A 24,861-nucleotide genomic window follows, 5' to 3' on the forward strand; every position below is an offset into this window, starting at 1 on the left:
GTAAGGTGGTGTGTAATGTTGGGTTTGCATGCACAAGGGCCCGCATGTGACAGTATTTGCGGCTGGTGTGTGATGTGAGATGTAAATGAGAGATCTGTTTCAGGCACGTGGCTCGGGTGACGTGCAGACTGAAGGAGGCCAATGGGCCGCGCGCGCGCGCACGCACACACACACACACACACACACACACACACGAGAGCGCGCGCGCGAGAGAGAGAGATGTGGGTTCAGTTTCATTTGTAATCCACTAATCCCTTTTAGGCTCCATGATAATGAATTAATGCATTAAAATCGCGTCGATTGCACGGTTCTTTCCCGCGTGTTGCCCCGCCCCCACCGGCCCCGCTGCCTCGCGCGCGCCCCCTCTCTTAATTGGCGCGCGCTGTGCACGTACCGTCCCCGGTTTTTTTTTTTTTTTTTTTTTTTTTTCCCCCTTTGCGCGTGCCGCATTCTGTCCCCCGTCCGCGTCAGAGGAATGAAAAGACACACGGCCGAGATGCTCACGGTGAGTGTCGCGCGCGCGCGCGTTCTCGCGCAGTATCGGCTCGAGACGATCTTTCAGGGGATTTTCGAGACATCTCCATCTCCATCATCATCTCCATCATCATCATCATCATCATCTCCACCAGCACGAGGTAGGACGCACTGAAATCTGCGCGTGCATACGTGTGCGCGCTTTTTATTTAATTCATTAATTTGTTTAATTAATTTATTTATTTATCTGCTTCGTGTGTGCGCGAGTGCGAATGTTCGCATGGATTTTATTTTCTGCACGCGCTGAATTTAGCTGTGTGCATGCAGCGCTGTGAGGAGGGGGACATGCACTTGTTAAGTGCAATGCAGGACAGTGCAGCAGCAGCACAGCAGAGGTGAACAATCTCATCTTTTCCTGAATTTACATTGTGCATAGAAAAAAAGAAAGAAAAGGGAAAAAAAAAAAAAAAAAAAGCATGGACATTTGCACAAGTTTGCGTCTCATCGTGGTGCATTTCAGCAGCTTGCCAACATCAGAGCCAGAGCCAGCAGAGAGAAGCATGCATTTATTAAGAGCACATTCTGGAAGAAGACATTAGATTATAGAGGTCCTGCTGGGGGCTTTTGTTTTTATGCTAATAGACTTCATGTCAGGGCTTCAAAAATCACACTAGGAAGAGATTAAGACTCTGATAGGCAAAAAAATAATAATAAAATAAACAAACAAACAAACAAATAAACAGTAATAATTATAATAAAGCGCCATATTGTCTAGAAGGATGTAGAACCTTGGCTCATGGTGGAGACTAACTTGCCATCAAATGACTTTTAATTTAGATCAGATTATTATTTATGATTATTTATGGTTTGAATTTTGCGATTCAGGTTACAGATCTGACCTCATCAATCAGTGTACGAGATCTGCACACACACACACACACGCACACACACACACACGCACATTTGCTTACTATCAACCCCGAACTGTAACGTCAGTAACCGAAAGGAAACCTTTTAGTTTCCTCTATTAGTTTCTTCTTTCTTTAAATAAAAGCTGCAGAATGTGATCACAAGGTCAAAACTGTCAGATATTCCTGTCCTTGTGGGGACATTTGGCTGGTCCTCACCAAGATATTAAAACATGCCTGCCTGCCCACACACACACACACACACACACACACAATGTTATGGGCCTGCATGTTAATGAACGCCAAACCTTATCGATGCAGTAAACACAGGAGTGAAGGTCTTCACCACGGAAGACATTTCATCCGACTCAACATGTTCTATAACGTTAGAGATAATAACAATATCATAATAATAAATTATATTTATACAGCACCTTTCATTCCTTTAAAATGCAGCTCAGAGTGCTTTACAGTGTGAAGTAGGACTGGGTGATATACGACAAAAATATCATATCATCATACTTGATCCTATATGTATCACGATATATATGTTTAATAACAAATTTAAAACAAAATATTGGAAAAAAAATGTATGTCTATAATGTCTATAAACGTTTATTGCTTTAAACTGAAAGGGATAAAAAATTCCAAAAAAATGTAATAAAATGTAAAAATAATAAATAAAAATGAAATCATATGAAATTGAGCACTCTCGCTTTCTGTCACGGTAAATTGAGAATGTTTTGAGTTCATTAATGTGAAATTAACTCCATCAGTGTATGTTGGACTTTATATTTAACTCTACATTTAACATTAGTTAACTATATTTATTAAGGATGCCAGTGAAAGTTTTAGACAAAAATCACACTTCTGGGGTTCAAGAAAAGAATTTTGACCTCAAAAGTTTAACAAAGCCTCAAATCTAACACTTTACGAATAATATTAATGATAATAACGCTGTTTTTGTTTTCTTTTCTCTTCTGCGTCAGTCAGCTCTCAGATACGTTTTAAACACTTTGAGCAGCAGCTCAGCAGTGAAAATGTCAGACATTAGACACCCGATCTGTAAAAGGATTATATCGAATATGTACTGGTGCTTTTTTTAAACAAGAATCTGTTTACTGCACATTACTGCAGAATCACCTTCAAATCCTCCATCCTGCAGAGTTTTCATGATTGGCACTGCCAGCAAGCAGTTCCCCACCGCACAGCTAGTCATATTATTACACCCTCCACTACTCTCTTAAACCTGAAATGGTCGAAATGCTTGTTTTTCTGTCTTTGTCCTGTTGGGTCCAGACAATCAAATAATTTATTATCATTTTTAAAATGGTAAATAACGAACACACACGTGTTCTATGCCTTCTATGCCGTCTATACATTAGTCAGTAATAAACCTTCTTGTGCTCATGGTATGTTATTAACGAGTAACGTTGCACAGTACAACCGTTTCAAAGGAGCTTACTTGATCTGCGTGAAACTTTATGAAAATACCAAGGTCCAGCCCCTGATGCCCTCTAGCTAGCTAGCTAGTCACGGCCATACTTCTTATAGTTATTAGCCAATTTGACTGGTCTCTCGAATGAATGGTTAACAACAATTTGAGAACATCTGAGTTATTTCCCATAAGCTAGATGACTGAATGTCGTAAGTTAGTAACATATATTGCCTATCAATTCATGTAACATTAGCTAGCTAAATTTAACCAAGGTGATCAATCAAACAGCAAAAGAGAGACACATTTCAATGAATTTGTAAATATAATGCCGTTAGTCAGAGAGACAGAATTTTCAGCCGTTTGTAATGAGGACAGGTGAGTAGCTAGCTATCGTCTCCTAAGTGCGGCCTCCCGAATGATTCGCAAAAAAAAGCGCTTCCTGCTGAGACACTCCCCTCCGTACTGGATTGCGGGGGTAGTTAAAGACCCACGTTGAATATCACAATATAGCATCGAATTTTTTTTTTTTTCTTTCCCAAAAAATTCCATAAATCAATTCACTGCAAGCCACAAGTTGCCCTCAGAGTGTTTAAACTTAAAAGCAACACAAATTTTGAAGTCTTTTGCATTTTAAAAAACGTATGTTTTGCGCTCTCAAGTGGCGTCCTGTCACCGTCCTGTCACCGGAGTGGGAGGGATGATGTTACGCTCTCACCTGTCAGTCACAGCAACACTAACCAATCGAGGGGGTCTGTGAGCAGAAGGCGGCAGTAAACACTTTCCTCAGCTTGTGTTACTCTGCCTTATGACGCTGCCCTATGACCAGTGAAAATTGAATTTGAATATTTCTCCACCTTTGAGGGTGTTTTTTTTTAAAAAACACTGTTTAAGTGTCAAAATATCCAGATACGTGTGGGAGGGATTATTGATTAATCAAACACAGTTATGCTGGTGTTGTTTTCTGCATTTTAAGCTATTTTTGTCTTGGTGTGTCATTCAGAAGACATCGCCATCTAAATCAATAAACGCAGAGCTCCCTAATGTGCAGTACGTTGACTGTTATATTAATAGGTTTGAGCTTTAACAGGAGAAGACTGAGGTCTCTACTCATTAGAGGCAGAATGATATAAAAAAAAAAGGTAAATCCATTTGAATGAAAGAGTCTTGAAGGTCACATCTAACCTGTGATAAGCTGAACATAATGTACAGTTCAGTCCAAAAGTCTGAGTCTGAGAACTTTTTACATTATCATTCATCAAAAACTAATCCAAACTTTGAGTTTTCTTATTCGTTATTACTTAGTTCTTCTAGTTATTACTATAACCGAGACAATTTGAGTAACGACATGAAAAACGATCTCAATATCCTGTTCACACCCCATTTACTTTAATATATCCAACTGCAGTGGAGCCATGTACGCTGTCAGAGCCACTACCACCTGATGGTGACTCACTTCTCTGTGTGTTTATACGTTATTCCACCACTGCGCTGTTCACTTCTCGAACCTGTAGCTGTGGATTAATTCTCTATAACATAAACGATAGGTTCATATTAATAGGCTAGCTCGTCATAGTTCGTCGTCGTTTCTATAGTAACAGCCTCTTCACAGGGACGTTTGACATAATTTAAGCTTAATTAAAAAAAGATGTCGTTATTCAACAAGGAATGCCGTATAATTGTTGATATGGTGAAGTTTCCTGTAAGTAGATGTTTATTTAACATTTATGGAAGGAGTCTCGAGCGTCAGCACCCAGTAAGTTTTCCGCCATGGGAAAGTTTACGCTTTGCGGTTTTCTCGGTAACACACGAAAAGCTGCACTTTTGTCTTATTAACTTCACAAGAGAGGCAGGCGAAGGTTTTATAGCTGCGATAACGTAACCGATAACAACAAGAACTAACTTCTTTCATTGACACTCCACAACATTAAATGCAACTATAAATGGATAAGAAAAAAGCAGGATGCGCAATTCACTGATAAATGAAAAATTGACACGTTGCTGTGGTGTAAGAGGAAGAAAACACTCGGGACAAAGTGTTCTTGGAAAATGATCAATTTTCTAGTGGTGACAGTAACTCCGCTTCATATCACGCTCCTCATCGTGGATTATTTTCCTAGAACATACATCCCCAAGTGTTTTATTCCGTACGTGTCTCTACTGATTTCAGCCCATACCAATACACTCTTGTTGGAATTGTTTTAGTGAAGAATGATGAAATCTTGAGAAGTACCTTTTGATAAGATTGTATTGATTTTTTTGAGAATTGGTGAAATAAAAACAGTTCTGACATTTGGACCCGACTGGCGAATATCGGCCCAGAACTACGAGCCTAGCGAGACATTTCTAGGGGCCGCTGCGGACGTGAAAGGGCAGAAACCATGACTTACGGCACAAACCTCAGCTCGTACAAAGAAAAAAAGAAAAAGAAAAAAAAAAAACCTGATGGTGTTTCGACTCCACTGAAGCACAGTAGACATAATTCTTTCAAAGTGCCTCCTCTCACGCCTCTCTCTCTCTCTCTCTCTCTCTCTCTTGCTCTTTCTTGCTCTCTTTCTCTGAACTGCAGGATGATCATTCTGCCTGGAACTAAGCCAAAGAAGTGACTGCGTCATCGCTCTTGCTGTCCAAACAAGGGCAAACAGATCCAAGACGGCACCTCGTCATGAGCAGGAACAAAGGCACCAACCCAATTGGCAAGAGCGCTGTCTGTCAACCTGACGCAGTCCAGCTGGAGTAAGACGATTTTTTTTTTTTTTGCTTTTCTTTTGGGATTTCTGTTCTTTCAGTATCAGCAAAATGTCAAATCCAGAGGAACCAGTATGGCTACCTGCTCGTCTGTCCTGGCTGAACCTGAGTACGCTGCTTCGGATCTTCATCCTGGCTTCAGGGGTAGCAGTAGTCACTTGTCAGCAAGTTCAGTACACCACAGTCACAACAAATTATGGTAAACTCCGTGGGTTTAGGGCGGCGTTGCCCAGTGAGATCCTGCGCCCTGTGGAGCAGTATCTGGGCGTACCTTACGCCATGCCCCCTACAGGAGAAAGACGGTTCCAGGCACCTGAACCACCAAATTCCTGGTCTGGCATCAGGAACGCCACCCAGTTTGCCCCTGTTTGCCCTCAGTTCCTGGAGGACAGATTCCTGTTGAGTGACATGCTGCCTGTTTGGTTCACGGCTAATCTGGACACGGTGGCCACTTACGTACAAGACCAGAGCGAGGACTGCCTGTATCTGAACATCTACGTGCCCACAGATGAAGGTAAATTCTGCAGACTTTGATGAAAAAAAAAAAAAGATAACTCTCAAAGATTGTTTGGCGTCAAATGGTTCTACTTACCATTCTGTACCTTTGGAGAGTCAGATGAGGATGCTATGAAGGATTGCGTCTTTTACCTGAGTCACCTAACATGACTAATGTCTGTTTTGGCCATTTGAATGAATGAATCTGCAATTTGGACAATTTGTACCAAAAACTAAAAAATAGATCATTTTGGGAGCAGAGAATTTGGGCCGTAATTGAAAATTGGTGATTTAGGTCCTAAATTTACAGCAATATTTACATAGGGAAAGTTCTGTGTATTCAGACTCAGGTTACGCAGCTGCTTAAGTCGACTTCAGAGTATTAAAATAACCTGTGTGTACGTCTCGAAGGTTGCCTCCAAAGATTTTTCTTGAGTAGAAGTGTCCGAGACAGGGATTGTCAATAGCGTCTAGACCACTGCCTTTAAACCCAAACACTCAACTTCAAAACAAAACAAAAAAACTCACAGACAGAAAATGCATAACATAAAAGCAAGAGGCAATGAAAGATGTCTAGGTTTCTACCAGTCGACACAATTTATATCATTTCCTGAGTTGATACTAATATTATTCATGAGGACGTGTATCTGAAATATGCATTGGACTCTCCAAATAATCAGAAAGGACTTCAGAATGATAACTTATTCACTGCAGCAGGTTGGTTTTATGGTGGATATTCCAGCGTGGACATCAATTAAACATTGTGTTCACTCATATTTATCTCATTAACAATATGCATGCTCATGCGTAGGCTTTTCTTTTACTTTCGAGTTGTATTTTGAGCAGTTTTTTTGAAGCGTCTCATCGCTAATCAGCATTATACCTGAGTTTGTCCTCTGACCAACTGGCTAATTAAATATCCGGGTGTTAGCTAGCAAGGGAATGCACTAATGAGATCTCTTGTATCAAACACTAGGGTTCAGGATGCAGCCATATACATCAAGAAGCATTAAAGTCACAATGAATGTAGAAGTAGGACCAAGAGCTTAACTTCAGAGCATTACTGAGTGCTAAACATGTGGATTAATGTCAGGTCCAGTCAATATTTTAATAACGCTTGATCCCAATAGTAATGAGATAAAGAGGGTATGTGCTTTTTCTTTTAATCTGAGAACACAGCGATTTGGCGTAATTACCTGAACCAACATGATCAGCCTTGGGCATGAGCACATTTCCCTGATTTATGGTGACCTTTGCTCGAAGTTTCCATTCCTTACTGGAAATAGTTTTTGTGGTCCAATAGTCAGACCAGACGGAAATAAGTCAAGGCTGAGCTGTTCGATTACAGGGCAGAGCTTTATCAAATTGTAGGCAAACGTGCCCAGTAATGTTGGCGTTGATGCTCAGAAAGTGCATGACTCATGTAAACATGTAAGCATGTCCTGCAGTGATGCCTATCAGTAACTTACGGTACAATAACACCATTTGTGATTGCTAAGTCAAGGGTTTCAAGTTCGTAATCATGCCACGTCCCTTCCTGAATAGCAGACCACTATTTTAACCAAACAAAATTTATGGTTTGGATAATTCGTACTTCAGTACTTCTAGTTTCTACTCCAAAGGCATTTTGAGAAAGTAATCCACCTCGTTCATATCTATTACATGCTATTGTATCTCACGTGTGCTTCTCATTCACTGCCTTAAATTGGCTTATACCACAGCGCTGTTAAATCCTCAAATCTAATTGTACTACTTAGTAGTAGTAGTAGTATTATGAGCAGAAATCATTACGGCTGATTCTATCATGTGGACAAGCTCAAGTCATTGCTAGAATAACAACAATAGTAGCTAACGTTAGCTATCTTTCCCATCCAAAATCAACGTAAAAAGATCACAAAATTATTATCATGTGCAAAAAACGCTCAACGCTCATTTGTTTAGTTACTAGAGTGGATCAGTAAGGAATGAAACGCAATGAGGTGTGAATTAGGTTTGAGTAAACAGTAACACGTGAGTAAAAAGAAATCAAGAGTCTTCAAATACGATCGCCGAGATAGGGGAAAAGGTTTTATAAGATCCATGGAAAAGTGTGTGGATATAAATATCTTATTAGAAAGTGTTGATAAAATTCAGACAAAGGCAAGAAACTGCAGGTTTGAATTTTAGCTTCTGGATAACAGGGCACCTAGAGTTATTTTCTGTCCACATCATGTTTACTGGTAATCCCTAAACAGCCCCCTACGAGCAAAGCGGAATCCATCTATATGCTAATCCGTGTCTAAAAATGATCTGAAAAGTACAATCGTGGGGAGTGTGATTACATCTCCGCTTCATCGAAGGTCAAACACAAACTGGAGAGGGATTTCGAATTCCCCACACCGTCTAGACACCTAACGCTGCACTGTTACGACTTCCTAATGAACAGTCGTAGGCATCTGCCGGGAACAGATAGGTTAAGCTTGGAGAACAGAAGCAGTGAATCAGAGTACATTAAAAGATGAGCGTGCTTATTAGTCGGGATTTAGCCGGACTAACCGGCATGCTGTGTTCCTCGGACCGAGACATTTGTTTCTGTGACTCACAAGCTGGCATGACTAAGTCTGCTCATGCAAGATGGAAGATTTCGTGTTCTGCAATGAATCTGTAACTAGAATCATCATTTTAAGGAGGAGGAATCGTCCAAGGACACTCGGCATCTGGCCCAGATTTACAGCGCCATGTGGGCGAGTGTGTCAGTGCACAGGGGTAATAAAAGGCCTCCGATCAAGGCACTATGCTAACACAGATACTCACAGAGTCCCTAGGTGTGTGAATGTGAGTGTGTGTGTGTGGGGGGGGGGGGGGGGGGGATTTTCACCTCACACCTAGCGTTCCTGGGATTGGCTCCCGATCTACCACGACCCAGACCAGACTAAAACATTACACAGGTCCTAGTTGGTGGAGAAATATGAATTATCTGGTTCTGGTGCAATGTGAGCGCTAGTAAGCAAGTGTGCTAGTATACACGTGCACTAGTGTGCAAGCATGCTAGTAAGCAAGTGTAGGAATAAGCAGGTTAGAATGCTAAAGTGCAAGTATACACAGGCTCTATTGTACAAGTATGCAAGAAAGTGTGCATAGCTTAGTGTTCAAGCGTGCTAGTCGAGAAGTGTACAAGTATGCAAATGTGTTAGAATTCAAGAGTGCAAGTGTGCAGGTATGTAAGTAAGCAAGTGTCCTAGTGCTAGCTAGCTATTAAGACATGACACAAATGTACAAGTATACTAGTATGCAAGTGTAGAGTTGTGTTAGTATGTAAGTGTGCTAATATACACATGCACTAGTGTGACAGTATGCAGGTGTGTTATATGCTAGTGTACACGTGTACTATCATGCAAGTATGCTACTAAGCTAGTACACAGGTGTATAATTATGCTAGTATGCAAGTATCGAAGTGTGCATGTGTGTTTAAATGCAAAAATGCAAGTAGGTTAGTAAGCAGGTGTGCTAGTATGCATGTGGATACATGTGCGCTAGTGTGCAGGTACGTTAGTAAGCTAGTACACATGTATAAGTATGCTAGTATGCAAGTATAGAAGTGTGCAAATATGTTAGTAAGCAACTGTGCTAGCATGCAAGTATACTAGTAAGGTAGTAAGTTTACTAGTATGCAAGAATAATTCACAAACGATGAGGATTGGTCTCAAGTATGTTAGTATGCTACTATATTTGAACAGATCCAAGTATACTAGTATACATGTGCACTATTATACATGCTAGTAAGCTAGTACACAAGCGTACCAGTGTACTAGTATGCAAGTTTAGAAGTGTGTTAGTATGCAAGAGTGCAATTATGCAGGCGTGATAGTAGGCAGGTATTAGTATGCATGAGTACTAGAACGCACACATTACTAAGCTAGCATACACATTTGCACTGTGTTAGCATGCAGGTATGCTAGATGGGTAGTAAGTGTACTAGTATGCAAGACTTTATGACACAGACTGTTATGATTGTTCTGTTTCTGGCTCCCAGGTGGCCAAATATGTTACATGTGCAGTAAGGTGGAAGTCAGCTAGCATGCAAGTGTACAAGTATGCTAGTTAGTATGCTAGTGTGTAAGACTTTGTTTCACAAACAGCTATGATTGGTCTGGTTTAGGCTGAGGATTATACTTTTCTGAACCCTAATATTGCAAGTCCACTCCACTACAGACCGAAACTGTACACACACCCAGTCATCATGTAACAAACACAGTGTTGTACACACTTCTATTTATTTTTTTGTTGTTTATTTTGTGATCTCAAGATATATATATTTTTTTAAATATTTGGTCATTGCAGATGTAAGCGGTGACGACGAGGACGTGCTCAAGCCGGTGATGGTGTACATTCACGGTGGCTCTTATGTCGAAGGAACGGCGAACGTGATTGACGGAAGCATCCTTGCTAGCTACGGCGATGTCATCGTCGTTACAGTCAACTACCGCCTGGGAGTTTTAGGTACGTACTTTAACTTTTCTCCCAATAAGATTAGAATTCTGATTGCCTTCATCATACATTATTTGATAAAAAAAACAAAACAAAAAAACATCGCATACGGTACTGTCTATTAGTGTCACTTAATACATATGAAAAACATAGCTACTTATACTGTTGTTAGTTATTTTATTATACTATATTACACTATATTATAAACATTTCGTAAGTATTATTATGACACCTTTCATCTTAGGTGCTGCATGCATTCAACTACCTGCTGAAAGCTGACTAGCTAATGGCAGCCATGTTTGTTCAGTAACCCAGTCATTGTTAAAAATACAAATAGAGCTAAGCAAAACGATGTAGTCTACCAAATTTCAGCACGACTGGACTCAGGGATCCTTAGAAACAGCTATTTGAATTTAGCTTTGAAGGCATCCTTGTCATGTAACCCAAGCCCTGCTAGCATTGATTTCCATGTGATAGTGTGTTTTGGATACTTATTGAGCAGATTCTGAGCAGTTTGACACCAATTTTGTGAAGATATACAAAAAAATCCTAGTCAAATAATATATAGTCAAACATATTTGCTTACTTTTATGTGCGAAGACATCAATAGCTCCCCCTTTGGCCAATTTACATGAGGCTGTCAGGTACTAGTGGGTCTAGTACAAATCAGCCACTCATGTTTTGCGATATGTTAACCACTCAAATGCCTGCTTAAAGCTGATTGGCCAGTGAAGGCCATGTTTTGTAGATAATCAGGTCATCATCAGAAATCCACTTATGGATTAGGACCACTATGCATTGTACCAAATTTCAGCTCCACCAGGTGAAAAGTTCCTGACAAGCATGTATTTAAATGTAACTCCGCCCCATCTGGATGACCACGCCCCAAACTTTGCGTTCATCTTCAGAACTTCATGTTTAAGTGCGTAATGACTTTCAAGTAAACACAACAGGCTATAAGGCTAACTGTATTGGGTGATTTGAAGACACTTCTGAGAAACACTTTATTTGCAAGCAGCCTGTGATCTATGAGTGGGCTAACGTGCCCAGTGAGTTTCATTGCTTCAGATGTCAGAAGAACATCAGATTTGAAGTAAATTGGGTGGTTTTGCATGTTCTGTAGCTCTGTCATTTGTATGGCCATATTGCACTAGCCTTGTGCTAATAGTGACCACTGCAGCTGACAGAACTGTATCAGCAAAGGGTGCAAATACTGTGTGTTTACAGCAAATCTCTATACTAAATACTTCATCATGGAAAACATGGCAGCCTTGGAGGAGTCATCTACATGCAAATAATTTCAGTATGCTGAACGTGCTGCTCGGAAAATCAAGTTAAACCCATCCATCACATCAGTCTGAACACGAATAACTTTCCCTGCATAAATATGGTGATGATGATGATGTGATTGTTCTTCTGTTTAACACATTATCAGGTGGATTATCCACCTCTTTACAGTTCATAGAAATTTGGATTGACCTCAAACGGTTTACTCTATTCCATAAGTGTATATGAAGGTTTTTAAACCAGATTAAGGCTTCAGAGTGTAGAAAATGACAGAAAGGAAAAGAGAGCTGAAGCAACAGCCATCCCAGAAAGCATGTACCCAGAGATGTGTCAGTGCTTTAAAGACTGTATGTGGGCCAAGCGCCTCCCAGATGCAGGCTGATGGATAGTTTGATGCCGCATTAGTTCGCGGAGATTAAAGAGTACAGTACTCTTTGCTTGCGATGCGTATACTAGGTAACTTGCTGTGTAAATTATCTGCTATAAAAGAGCTGCACCTGCTTATCCCTGTGTGAGATGGAGGTGGTTTGTACTGGGAGGAAGGCGTCTGGGGACGAGATAGAGGGATGACTAAAGTAGCACACCTCAGCCCTGTTATTCCACCTATATTTCTGTGGTCTTTCTCTCTAGTTCTCCCTGAGCAGTGAGCTGTGAGTCGAGCAAATTAAAAGCTGAGCAGAAAGTGAGTCAGAAAGCTGAAACATTATTTGTTTTGAAAAAAAGTTTACATTGCATTACATTACTGCCATTCCAAAGGAATGACCCTGAAATAAAACGCTTTTTCCACTGGTGCCATAACCCTGGAGCTTCGTGGCATGGCGCCCCCATTGCCCAAGTGTCCAGTCCTTAGCCATACTGCAGGAACAAGATCATCAATTGCACCAGGAGATAAAGCCCTCATATTGCTTCCCAGCTCTAGCTCGAAATTATTCGCCAAGGGGCATGGGTCCTTCGAGGTCACACAGCGGGATCAAGAAGCTGACTTTAAGTTTTAGCAAATGGACATGCACTGACAGGCAGATTTACCAACTTCCTCTCCTCAAACAGTGGAGAGACAGTGGAGACAGTTGTGGCAAAGACAGTTGTTACCAGAGGGTACAAAAATGTCAAATCCCACTCCGATCCCACTTGAAGACCATCCCTAATCATCTCATCATTGGATGAGTTTTATCCCCCTCCTGGATGCTCAGATGTCCACGTTGAGACTCATCCCAGTGGGGTTCTGTGTGGACTTCTGTAATGTGAATGCTCTTTCTAAATTTGATACCTATCCAATGCCTCATACTGAGGAGCCCTGGATTGCCAGGCACGACTTGTTTTAACACAGTGCTGAATTTGTCTAAGGGCTATTAGCAGATTCCCTTCTTGCCATCGCCTAAGGAAAAACTGTTGCGAGAAAAGTGAATAAAAGCTAGCAGACACAATGTGTCCCCAAGGTGGAGTGTCTGAGGCTGAGATTAATTTAAAGGCCACATCAGAACCTGACCTCAACTTAAAGAAGGAGCTGTACCCTTTGTCCTATGTAGACCTAGCCTTTAAAGTAAAATCCACTAGAAGAAATGAATGAGGATTTGGTACAGAATGGAAGAGCTAAAGCCACAGAATGGTGCTCCAAAACCAAATAACAAAATCTGCGTTTGTGTTGATCTAATTTGCCTAAATGAAAATGGAACAAAAACTGTCCAAGATTTTATGTGCATAAGCTGTCTCTAACTTCGGTGCTACTTGCTGGATTTTGGCAGATTCATCAGCCCTAGATCCCCACTTCCTACCTTCCTTACACCTTTTGAAAGCTGTTTTCATTTTAAATATAGTAATCACCAGAACGCTTCAAGGAACAATTCACACAGATGCTGGAGTGTCTAAAAAAATAACGTATTGGTTACAAACCGATGTGATATACAGCATGTCCAACTTCAAAAAGTGCTAGTGACATCAGCAGCAAGGCATGATGGTGAATGCAACATGCCAGTGACTCGGGTTCAATTTCTTGGTGACGTGCTGCTCGTACATGTAACTGAAACAAGATGGAGGCCATAAGGATGTTACTAATGTTAAGCAATTTATGGTCAAATGTCAGGTATTTCTCTCTTAACATAACACTGCTAGCGCATCGTTAAAATGACTCGATGTGCATCAGTGTACCTTACGAAACCTTTAAAAAGGTGCATCAGGAACATTTTCTAGCACAGGATCACTGGTAGATAAGCCAGAGTCTCAGCAGACACACCTTTTGGGTTAGGGATGGTCATGTCTCAGCTATAGCCCTCAGCGGATAGTGGAGGCCTGTGGACTACATATCATGAAGCATAAATAGAGCAAATTGTGCACAGATTGAAGATGTGGCCCATGCAGTGATCTAGGCCTGTGAGCAGTTTCACTGGAATGGATCCTCTAAGCTCAAGGCCATGTAATTACTTACCTTCATGTAATATCATGGCAGACCTTTGTGTTTCTACCAGGCTGTACACTGTGGTTAAAAAAATCTGCTGGCGGCAGCCAATCTCAAGAGCTGCTGGTAACTGAGACTAAAAAAATAAATAAATATTCATATTAATCATATTACCTTCGATACCTGCTAACCACAGACACAAAGCTAGCTCAGATAAACAGGGTTCAAGTTAAGGATGAGGTCTACCAACAGCTGTTCTTCCACTTACATTCCCAGTGAGACAGAATAAAGTCCCTCCCACCACTGCTAATCTGATCTGTACTTTGTTGATGACCTACTGATGAAGGGTGGAGGGTTATGATTCCTGTGGGAATGCTAAAAGGAATTCTACAGGGGCCACATAAGCAAATCTTTGCAAGCAGGCTGGAGTAAGTAGATCAAGGACAAAATGCGCCAGTGTGTATGTAGAGAGTCATGATGCTTCAGAGCCTCTGCTAATAAAACCTTTACTTCCACGACCTTGGCAGTTTTTGTCAGCAGACCTGCTCCTGTGGAATTATAGCCGGTAAATAGTAGTAGACATGGCATGGTCAGTTCGGATTGATTTTTAGAGCAAATACAGCAAGGCGAAGGAACACCAGGCTGTGGTATAATGGATGACACCTCGGACCATCTGGGTCACCAGTCCTGCTGAAACACCAAATGTTCAGACAGAAGCTGGGAACCTCAGGAGACACCTCTATCATATTCAATATCAGGAAGTTCACTTGATCACTTTTACACCAGAGTTGGTCATCAGAATGCAGGCATGAGAATTGAATTGAAATCAAAATGGAAATATAGTTGAAGCAGTGTTCTTGGTGATTTGCACACTTTGTTATGTACCGAGCTAATAGCTGCCTTAAGAACTACTATGCTAACTATCTGGCTTGGATCAAGTTAAGATGTTACATCAGTCATCTACAGATGGAGGAGACATTCTTTCCTGTTTACGAATAAACAGCTTCATCCGCAGTTTAAAATTGCTGCTCATGGCAACCACAGAGGTGTTCACTAAGCCCCTCAATTCATAATCAAAAAGCTCTGAAACGCAAATTTTGATTTTTATCTTTGTTCTGTGATTATTATTTATTTTATAGGGTATTTTTTTTTTTATCGAACATCATATGAGAATTGTGAATAAGAGTTGGGTGCACTGCTTAGCTGCATGGATCAGAGGCTCATTACCACAAAAAGGGATTGCAAAAAAATAAATAAATAATAATAATAATGAAATAAATAAAACTGAAGTATGCTGATGACCCTGGAATAAATTGTCAGGATGAAGCTTCTGCATCCCAGAAAAGAGGGAATTCAATTAACCTTTATCAAAAGGCGTGTGATTTATGCTTCGGTGGGTGAAGGTCACTTCATTTGCGCCCATCTGAAATTGCCAATGCAATCAGCCTCTCAGCACAAAGGATCCATGGATTTTGTTTTTTTTTAAATCAATTATGTTACGTCATGACCCAGGTTATATCATTCAGGTTAAAAAAAAAACATTTTGAAAGAATTGTTTAAAACATTGATTTGCATAAGCTTTTCAAATTAACGATCAATGACAGGATCATGTACTTTTAATAGTGCAGGATTTTATGAGTAATTGCTGTAACACAAACTTTCATTAGTCACGGCATTAGGAAACTAACAAATCATAAACGGCACAATTAATAAGCTAAGGGTATTCAGAGTTCATATTCAGAGTACAAAAGTTACGTCAGTGTTTACATAGGGAAAGTTCCTTGTATTCAGAGCCGGGTTGCGCAGCCGCTTAAGTTGATTTTCTGGGTGCGACTAAAGAAGGAAATAGCGTTTTGGTTTTTTTCCTGTCAAGTGTTATACAATGCAACACAAAGGCAAGAGACCATTTAAAAAGACTAATACGATGATATATGAATGAGAAAAAGGCTAGCATTGAAATAAATCTAATAGAAGTCTAGTGTATTGCTGCATGAATAGTCCTAGTTGTAATTATCACATTCATGTCTGCAAGATATGGTTTAATTAAACAAAATGGCTTCTACACTTATTATTGAGCAGCTTATAAAATAGCACTTGATCCAGCGCATCTTGTTATTTTGCGTTTTATTTTAATACTGTGCTCTGAGCACAACATTATGAATCCATGAGATACTAAGTCATAATAAGGTTCGTCTATTTTATCTTGCTTTTAATTCACTGTTCAGTTGTTGAATTAATAAAATGATGCCATATTAAAATCAATAGTGTCATATTTAAGTATTTAATATTGGCCTCATAATAGAGTCCAAAGTTAACAAGTGGTTATTGATGTTTGTTTAAATGCACTAAAAATAACGTAATAAATGACTTAATATCCACATGATAGTCCACGTAAAAGAGCGTCAGTTAAATGACAGCAGCTAAACTGAGTGGTTTGAATAGTTGGAACCTTCAAGTCAGCCTCACTTTTGAATTTTACAAATTAAAAGCTACAAAGTTATTAAGTAAGTCATTGCTTTTGGGCTTATTTTTACTCATGGATTCATGAGTGGTTAATGTTAATTAATGCTGTAAATAATGTTTGTTACGGGAATCTTCATGGAAAGCGTTAATGTGCCTCTGTATCAGACTATTCAGAGCTTTAGAGAGAAATGCCATCTGCTGTTCCCAGGTATAATCAATCATACAGTCACATCTGACCCATTTAAAAAAGGGACATTTATCAAATGAAGCAGCCATTAGCTACGAATGAACAATGACTAATGAATTTATCACCATGCAAATGAACTGCACTGGAGGTTATTCGCAGCAATGCCAAGACGTTTTGGGCCAAGTTTTAAAGAAAGAAAGAAATATGGGTTTTGTTCACATATTCTGTAACACTTTATTTGAAGGAACGGACCTGTATTGATACGTAATTGAAGATTTGATAAGTAAAAAAAAAAATCGTTAATGTGCTTCACTTTAAAAACTTAACATAAATTAATAAAATCTTCACTTTTTTTAGACTTGTCCATGTTAGACCTAGCTGGAATTCGTTCTGATTTGTGGAGGTTGACTTACACCCTGAAACTAGGGAAGCATGGTGTCGGGTATCAGGTTGATAGCGTGCTCATTTACTTGTCCTTGTGAAAATGCTCCATGTGAGAGCAGTTCCGTTCTGCGAGCACTGAGACACGCGCACTTCCATAACATCTTAAAAATAAAGCTCAGCATGAGTTCATTGCTATCAGCACACAGCAGTATCCAACATAAACAGAACTGAATAGGAACATACATTATATAAGGAATAATTAAATAACACTTGGCGTGCTGTTACAGGAAAATAATTAACAATGGGATGGCATGAAGTGCCGTGAACTGTTACTGTTACCACCCTGAAGTTGATTATTTTCCTATAACAGCATGTCTTCAAGTGTTTTATTCCTTTTATCCCACACCAACTTGCCAACGATTTAAATTTTTTTATTTATTAACGAAACACACATTATACTTTTTGTCCACTTATAGTTACATTTAATGTTATGGAACGTCCACGAAACAAGTTAGCTCCTGTTCTCATTTGTGTTATAGCAGCTATAAACAGTCGTTGCCTCACCGGTCTTAATAATAAGTTAATAAGATTAGGTGTACCGAAGTGAACACGAAATAGCAAAATATTGTTATACAAAACTGTTATTTCACATTAAGTAGTAAACTGAAAACACCTAGAAAACAGCTAGAATAAACAGGTGCACGGTAATAGGTGCCTATTTCATCCTGTGTATGGCTAAGAAAAATCTATATTTTCTTAGCCATGTACAAGTATACATCATCATCCTTCTGTAAGAAGGTACAAAAAAAGCACATTTAATGAGTTGGGGATTCTATGCATGTCACTTTTACACATCCTGGAAGACAATGTCTTTTTTTTTCTCCTTCACACCGACAGTCCCTTTGGCTTTTGAAGCCTCCAGAAAATGCATTGCTTTATGGCATGTTTTTGTGGTCCTGTGTGATGGGTACACTGTCACTTGTCCTGGTTGTTTTTCACATGCATGCTAAGTACATCCAAGTCTCAGATAATGTTCCTGGGATGCCCTTTGTCAGTCCCACTGTCTGACTGTTCTGTTGGCGGCTTCTATTTTTAAAGTCCTCTAGGCAGTCGAGTGTTTTCTCCAGTGATTTTTCGGCACAGGTGTCTATCTTTGCTACGGTCCTTGAAATCAGGTACCCACTCTTCTGCGTTTTAGGAGACATTCAGTCCCTGCAGATACCTTGTCAGTGGTATTAGATTTTATTCTCATTATATTATACGATCACTTCTGGCCAGTCTTTTGAAGGGTGCCAATAATTCTGACTTTCTGACCGTATATGCTAACAACAGATGCAAATAATGTTCAGATGATTTTTTTTCATGAGCACTGGAAATCAGTTTTTATTTGCCTTTGCGAGACATTTTGTATGATTATCATGATCTCAGCCAATTTTATGTCAAATAAACTGTGGTACAATTTTTTTAGGGTTCTTGAGCACAGGCGATCAAGCTGCCAAGGGAAATTATGGACTCTTGGACCAGATTCAGGCTCTCAGATGGGTAAAAGAGAACATCCAGGCTTTTAATGGAGATCCTCGAAGAGTGACAATATTCGGGTCTGGCGCTGGGGCGTCATGTGTCAGCCTGTTGACTTTGTCCCACTATTCGGAAGGTAAATTGCTTATGTATACTCCCACCAATATCCACTGCAGAATGTACAGAATAGGAGCTTTACAATGTTCTTTAAGTGTTCAGATTTAGTACTAATACAATTCTGGTGTATATACTCTCCAGATCTCTTCCAGAAAGCAATCATTCAGAGTGGTACAGCTCTTTCTAGCTGGGCCGTTAACTACCAGCCAGCCAAGTACACACGAATGCTGGCCGAGAAGGTGGGGTGCAACGAGGACGACTCTATGGAAATGATCCAGTGCCTCCAGAATAAAAACTACAAAGAGCTCATCGAGCAGAACATAACTCCTGCCAAGTACCACATCGCTTTTGGACCAGTAATTGATGGAGATGTTGTGCCAGATGACCCACAGATCCTGATGGAGCAAGGCGAGTTTCTGAACTACGATATCATGCTCGGGGTAAACCAGGGCGAGGGCTATAAATTTGTGGACGGTATCGTGGACAGCGAGGACGGTGTTGCTGGAAATGACTTTGAATTTGCCGTGTCAGATTTTGTTGATAACTTGTATGGCTACCCAGAAGGGAAAGATACCCTGCGAGAGACAATAAAGTTCATGTACACAGATTGGGCAGATAAGGAAAATCCAGAAACAAGACGTAAAACGTTGGTTGCGCTTTTTACCGATCACCAGTGGGTGGCTCCCGCTGTGGCCACTGCGGACCTACATGCTCAGTATGGTTCACCTACGTATTTCTATGCCTTCTACCACCACTGCCAGAGCGAAATGAAGCCGGCCTGGGCAGACTCTGCGCATGGAGATGAACTTCCATATGTTTTTGGTATCCCAATGATTGGCCCAACTGATCTCTTCAGCTGCAACTTCTCTAAGAATGATGTAATGCTGAGTGCTGTGGTTATGACCTACTGGACTAACTTTGCCAAAACTGGGTGAGTAGATTACACCATCAGCTTGAAGCATTTTTTTTTTTTGCATTTCATAATCCAACCATTCCATTTCACGATGCCAATCCTGATGCATGCCCAGCTTGTATCATTTCAGGCTTTCCATCTACAAGATCTTTGTTGTACCTTTTGAGGACCCATACTGATGGTAGAACACATTTAGCCATTCATTTATTCTTGAGGCCTTGGAATTTTTGTAAATTTTGCCATCAAAATTTTAACAATTCAAGCTAAAGACATCTTTGTTGTGCTTTTCAGAGACCCAAACCAGCCGGTTCCCCAAGATACAAAATTCATTCACACCAAACCTAATCGCTTTGAAGAAGTGGCATGGTCCAAATACAATCCCAAGGACCAGCTGTATCTTCACATTGGTCTCAAGCCACGTGTCCGAGACCACTACAGGGCCACGAAGGTTGCTTTCTGGCTTGAGCTAGTGCCACATTTGCACAACATCAACGAACTTTTCCAATATGTCTCGTCAACCACCAAGATCCCTCCTCAGGATACAACTCCTTTCTCGTACACCAAGCGCTTATCCAACAAACTTTGGCCATCCACCACCCGGCATCCCTCGGTTCCTTCATCCAACACCAAGCAGTCCACAGACCAGCAGAAGAATTCAGAGCATGAGGACAGCTCTGTAACCATAGAAGCTCGAGACTATTCCACCGAATTGAGCGTCACTATCGCCGTTGGAGCATCATTGCTCTTTCTAAACATCCTGGCCTTCGCAGCCCTCTATTACAAGAAGGACAAGCATCGTTTTGAGTCCACTCGCCGCCCGAGTCCTCCAAGGAACCTTGCTAATGATGTACCAAGGGTTCCAAGCGAGGATCTGATGTCTTTGCAGATGAAGCAACTAGATCACGACCATGATCATGATTGTGAGCCATTGCAAGGGCATGACATGCTCCGGCTCACTTGTCCAGACTACGCCCTCACTTTACGTCGTTCCCCGGATGACTTCACAATCATGACGGCAAACACCATCACCATGATTCCCAATTCTCTCTCTGGGATTCAGTCGCCGTACCATCCTTTTAATCCGTATGCCAACAGCACTCCGAGCAATACCGGCCTCCCTCATGGACACTCTACCACTAGAGTATAACTCAGTGCCAATGACTGTACTTTACAAGCAGCAGATTATTATTTAAGTCAAACAGAGTGCACCTGGTTGTTTGGAGACAAGCACCAAAGGTGTTATTTTATTACTGACTACTCTATGAACTATCTCGAATAACCTGTATAATGTGAACAATGAATGTAATGATTTTCACATTTATGGCAAAGCCAAGAAAGCATAGGACTTTTCTTTGATCTCTAGCACTACGATACCCTATATGAAAACCCATTGTTTGAGTCCTGATCTCTTTGCTTAGATTGTGAAGTCATCTCTTGAGTAGAGACCCTCAATCCTCAATCAGTAATATCAGTTTTTTTTTTTTTGATTGGCTGCTCTGATAGAAGCAGTAGTAGCATTAGCTACTATTAGTAGCATTAGATAGAAGCAATAGTGGTCATCATGGCTGTCTTAAGTACCTGAGATCAGTATTTGATTATTTATTGAAAGAAAAGTTTTGCTATAATTAGGCTTGTGCAGTATTGACTTTTCCCTGCTCGCAATTCACTTTAAAAAGTGAATTTCAATTTAAAAAAAATTATACCTGATTTAATTATCCAGAACCGATAGCCTAAAAAAAAAAAAAAAGGAAAATGATCATTTCCAAACCCATTTCAGGTGTAAGGAGACTACACTGATAGATTTTATTTCACGTTAATGGACTCAAACATTCCTCCATTTACCTTTGCAGAAAGCAAGGTCATGCCGCAAGTCCCGAAAGCCCTGAGAGCAGGAGAGATGAGGAAAAGGGGTGGGGCTTCCTGGCAGAGTTGTTTAATATTGGAGAGTTCAAAACACCTGCGTGAATCATTCCAGATTATTATGTTGACTGGTTCTTCATCTGTTTGATAGGGGAGAAAAACGACTGCACTTTTGGTATACGTATGTTACAGTGGTAACTCGTACCAGCGTACTCCATTGTTAAATTACGTAAATGTTGGCAGTCCTGGTAATATAATATAAACGGAATAAACATCACTGGATATTGTGTAGAGACGACTAAATAGCTATGTCGCACAAGCCTAATTATAATGTTATGTCTCCTCGTAATGGCATTTTCTGAGATTTGCACATCTAATGGAACGTTAAGAGATCCAGAAATCATTGTTTCACGCTCATACAGTTTAAATCCAGACAAAGAGATCAGAGTGCAGTGTAAATATCTGTGCCATGTATTGAGTGCTCATACTGTAAATCTTACGAGCTTAGCTCCTAAAAGTAATTGCCTTAAACGGGCAATAATCCTATTTCTCAGTCCAAATAATGCTTATTTAAGAGCCTAAAGTAATGTGTATATAGCTTAGGATAAAGCACAAAACGAAGAAAAGGCTAGTGCTTGTATTGTTGTTTCACTTCTAAAGACATTTGCTTCATGCAGACGCTGTCTATCTTTTCCATTTCATCCATTCTTAACATGCTGTTGGTGTTTTAGATCTCATTCTCATGCTGTTCGGTTACTCTGTGCCTCAAAGGCTAAATGTCTTTTGTGATTTTCAGAAACGTCCAAAAATTGAGAACCTACTTGTGTGAATGTCAAACTTTGCCAGTCCTCAGGAAGTGTCAACAGACATGCTGTCATTTATTTACTGCCTACACATTACAGTGGAGACAAGTCGCAGGATTTTATAGCCCAGCTGTTTTTATCCGCATCCACGTTTTGTAGCTCGTTATACTGCACGAAAGGTTTGATTTAAGCCTGGTCGCAGTTAGAGTTCCAGAATTTAGTACCTTACATTCAAAAGTTGCTTCATTTACAGAGAAATCAATGTGTGATGCTTGATTTGTCCACCATGAAAGTCTCCCAAGGGCAAAGAATCATAGAGACATTTCTAAGAACCATACTCCCATCTGCAGTGTGTTGATGTCATACAGCACGGCCCTTTAAAACCACTGCTCTGAAATTCGGAACTGTTATCAGATTGATGCAGTTTCGCAAAAAGAATATTTTTAGAATTAGAAAAAGTCTACTAAACATTCTTGCTAACCTTGAGACTTTCAGAAAGAGAGAGATTTTTTTTTTTTTCGAAACATCCCCAGAAAGATTCAGGTTTCAGACTTCGTTGCATTTTGTTGACTTTTATGGATGAAAAACTAAGAAAGGAAACAGAAATATAGCTGCATAAATATAACTGCAAACAACATCTGCGGGGTCCAAGCACCATTCGCAAGTAGTGCCCCTTGTTAACCCTGTCCAATGCCTGTTGGATTCTGATTGGCTGATGACGGACATGCTTTTAGATAATCAGGTCGTCGTAAAAACTCAACATACAGATTAGAACAAAGATGCAGTCTACCAAATTTCAGCTCGACCAGACTTACAGTTCCTGAGATAATTATTGAGGTTCAGACTCAACTAAGTATTTTGACAAAAATCATAGGACTGCTTTTTGGATATTAGCTCGGAGTTAGCTTGGAGCTAACTTGTTCTTGAGACTTTATTGTTTGGCTGATGGCAAGGAATCAGGAAACAAAAGAATTCCCACAGTATAACTCATGGTGAAAAAAACTGAGCTATAGCATCACCATCAGAGCCTGATAAATAGCATATGAAGAAGAAGAACAAAAACAAAAAGAAAAATCCGAGCAAAAACTGTACGGTTCCATCATCTTTGGTGCTTGGACCCCTAATTATTGCTGAAGACTCATCATCTGTTGGCTTCACAGACTCTTAAATGCATGTCAGGGGGTGTGGCCTATAGTCACTTCTTCCTGACCTATTGACTATCATGCATAAAGTTGGGAGAATGAAGAGAAACGTTTTGTTTCAAAGTGATACTCATTTAGCCATTATTTCTCTGTGTATGGCTTCTGATACTTACATTGAGTTTTTTTTCTTTATTATAAAGGCAGTCCTTGTATATATTTATTCTTCTGTATTTTCAAGCTGGATTTGTTTAATCTGAGGAAGTACTATATAACAAGATTATTATTTTAATCTACTATAAATGTCTATTGTCTTACAAGTAATTATTCCACCCGACGTAAAAGTTCAAATTTACCTCCCGGTAACGTAATAACAAAATATGGAGCTTTGTTGTTGTTGTACATCTGCGCTATGATGAATACATCCAGGCTGTTGGTATGAATTTGATGATTTGTTGATTACAGATCAAACTAATCCATCTTTAATATGGCTTCAGGCTTCATAAAAAATGATCTGATGCTGGTCTACTGTAACAGAAGAGTAATGTAAATGAATCCTGAAGTCATCTATCTAGGACTAACACATGTCTCGGCCCAGTACAGAAATGATTTGTTAGACAGCAGGGTAAACTCGCAGTTATTTTTGAAATGTTTGCTTTTGGCTCGCCATGTATGAGACTTTTCTGCTGCCATTTCTAAAATAAAAGTATATTAAAAGATTGTAGCTTTTTGTTAGCTGTTATTTCATTCACTGACCAGTGCCAAAGCACCTTTCCCATCCATCTTTACTGAATAATTTGATATAAATGCCTTCAGTTGTTTCAAACTGTGGACATTTTCGGTGCCTAATGCATCATATAAAACCCAAAGTCCCATGTCCAAACTTCTTTTTTTTTGGAGGAAACGTCCAAATCACAAGCTCCCTGGGCATTTTTTGTGCAGTTGGACACCTGGTGGACATCAGACCAATTCAGCATCACTTCATATCAACAAATGGTGACGGTTGGTTTCTGGCCTTAAACCATGCAGGGGTTTTTTTTCATGTAGTTTAAAATTCAGTCCAAATGTTCACAATTTTCTTCTAACCGCTCATAGTTGCTTAGATGAATATAAAGAATGTTTTCAATCTGCTGTAGCTCTTAATAAGGGCATGATCTACATCCTTTATTGAGGAGTCAGAATGTACACCTGAGGAGAATAACACGATACGACTATCTGTTTAGCACTCATATCCTATCTACACCGATCAGCCGTAACATTAAAACCACCTG

At 40.0% G+C, this 24,861-nt stretch overlaps 1 protein-coding gene across 3 annotated transcripts; it reads left to right on the forward strand.

Annotated features, from left to right (window-relative positions):
• Positions 1-418: 418 nt before the first annotated feature.
• On the forward strand, positions 419-24,314 carry nlgn4xb (neuroligin 4 X-linked b). Of its 3 annotated transcripts, none has more exons than XM_034304268.2 (6): positions 419-505; positions 5,387-6,079; positions 10,381-10,539; positions 18,709-18,894; positions 19,017-19,806; positions 20,080-24,314. In XM_034304268.2, the coding sequence occupies exons 2-6, from the start codon at positions 5,617-5,619 to the stop codon at positions 20,933-20,935; spliced, it is 2,454 nt and encodes an 817-aa protein (XP_034160159.1). In that variant the 5' UTR covers positions 419-505; positions 5,387-5,616; the 3' UTR covers positions 20,936-24,314. The 3 variants fall into 3 exon arrangements, with proteins under 3 accessions (XP_034160159.1, XP_026766317.1, XP_034160160.1); XM_026910516.3 differs by having other exon boundaries at positions 492-635; XM_034304269.2 differs by lacking the exon at positions 419-505 and adding an exon at positions 646-869.
• Positions 24,315-24,861: the final 547 nt, after the last annotated feature.

The sequence above is a fragment of the Pangasianodon hypophthalmus genome, chromosome 5 (genome assembly GCF_027358585.1).
Source record: "Pangasianodon hypophthalmus isolate fPanHyp1 chromosome 5, fPanHyp1.pri, whole genome shotgun sequence".
NCBI classification, from domain to species: domain Eukaryota; kingdom Metazoa; phylum Chordata; class Actinopteri; order Siluriformes; family Pangasiidae; genus Pangasianodon; species Pangasianodon hypophthalmus.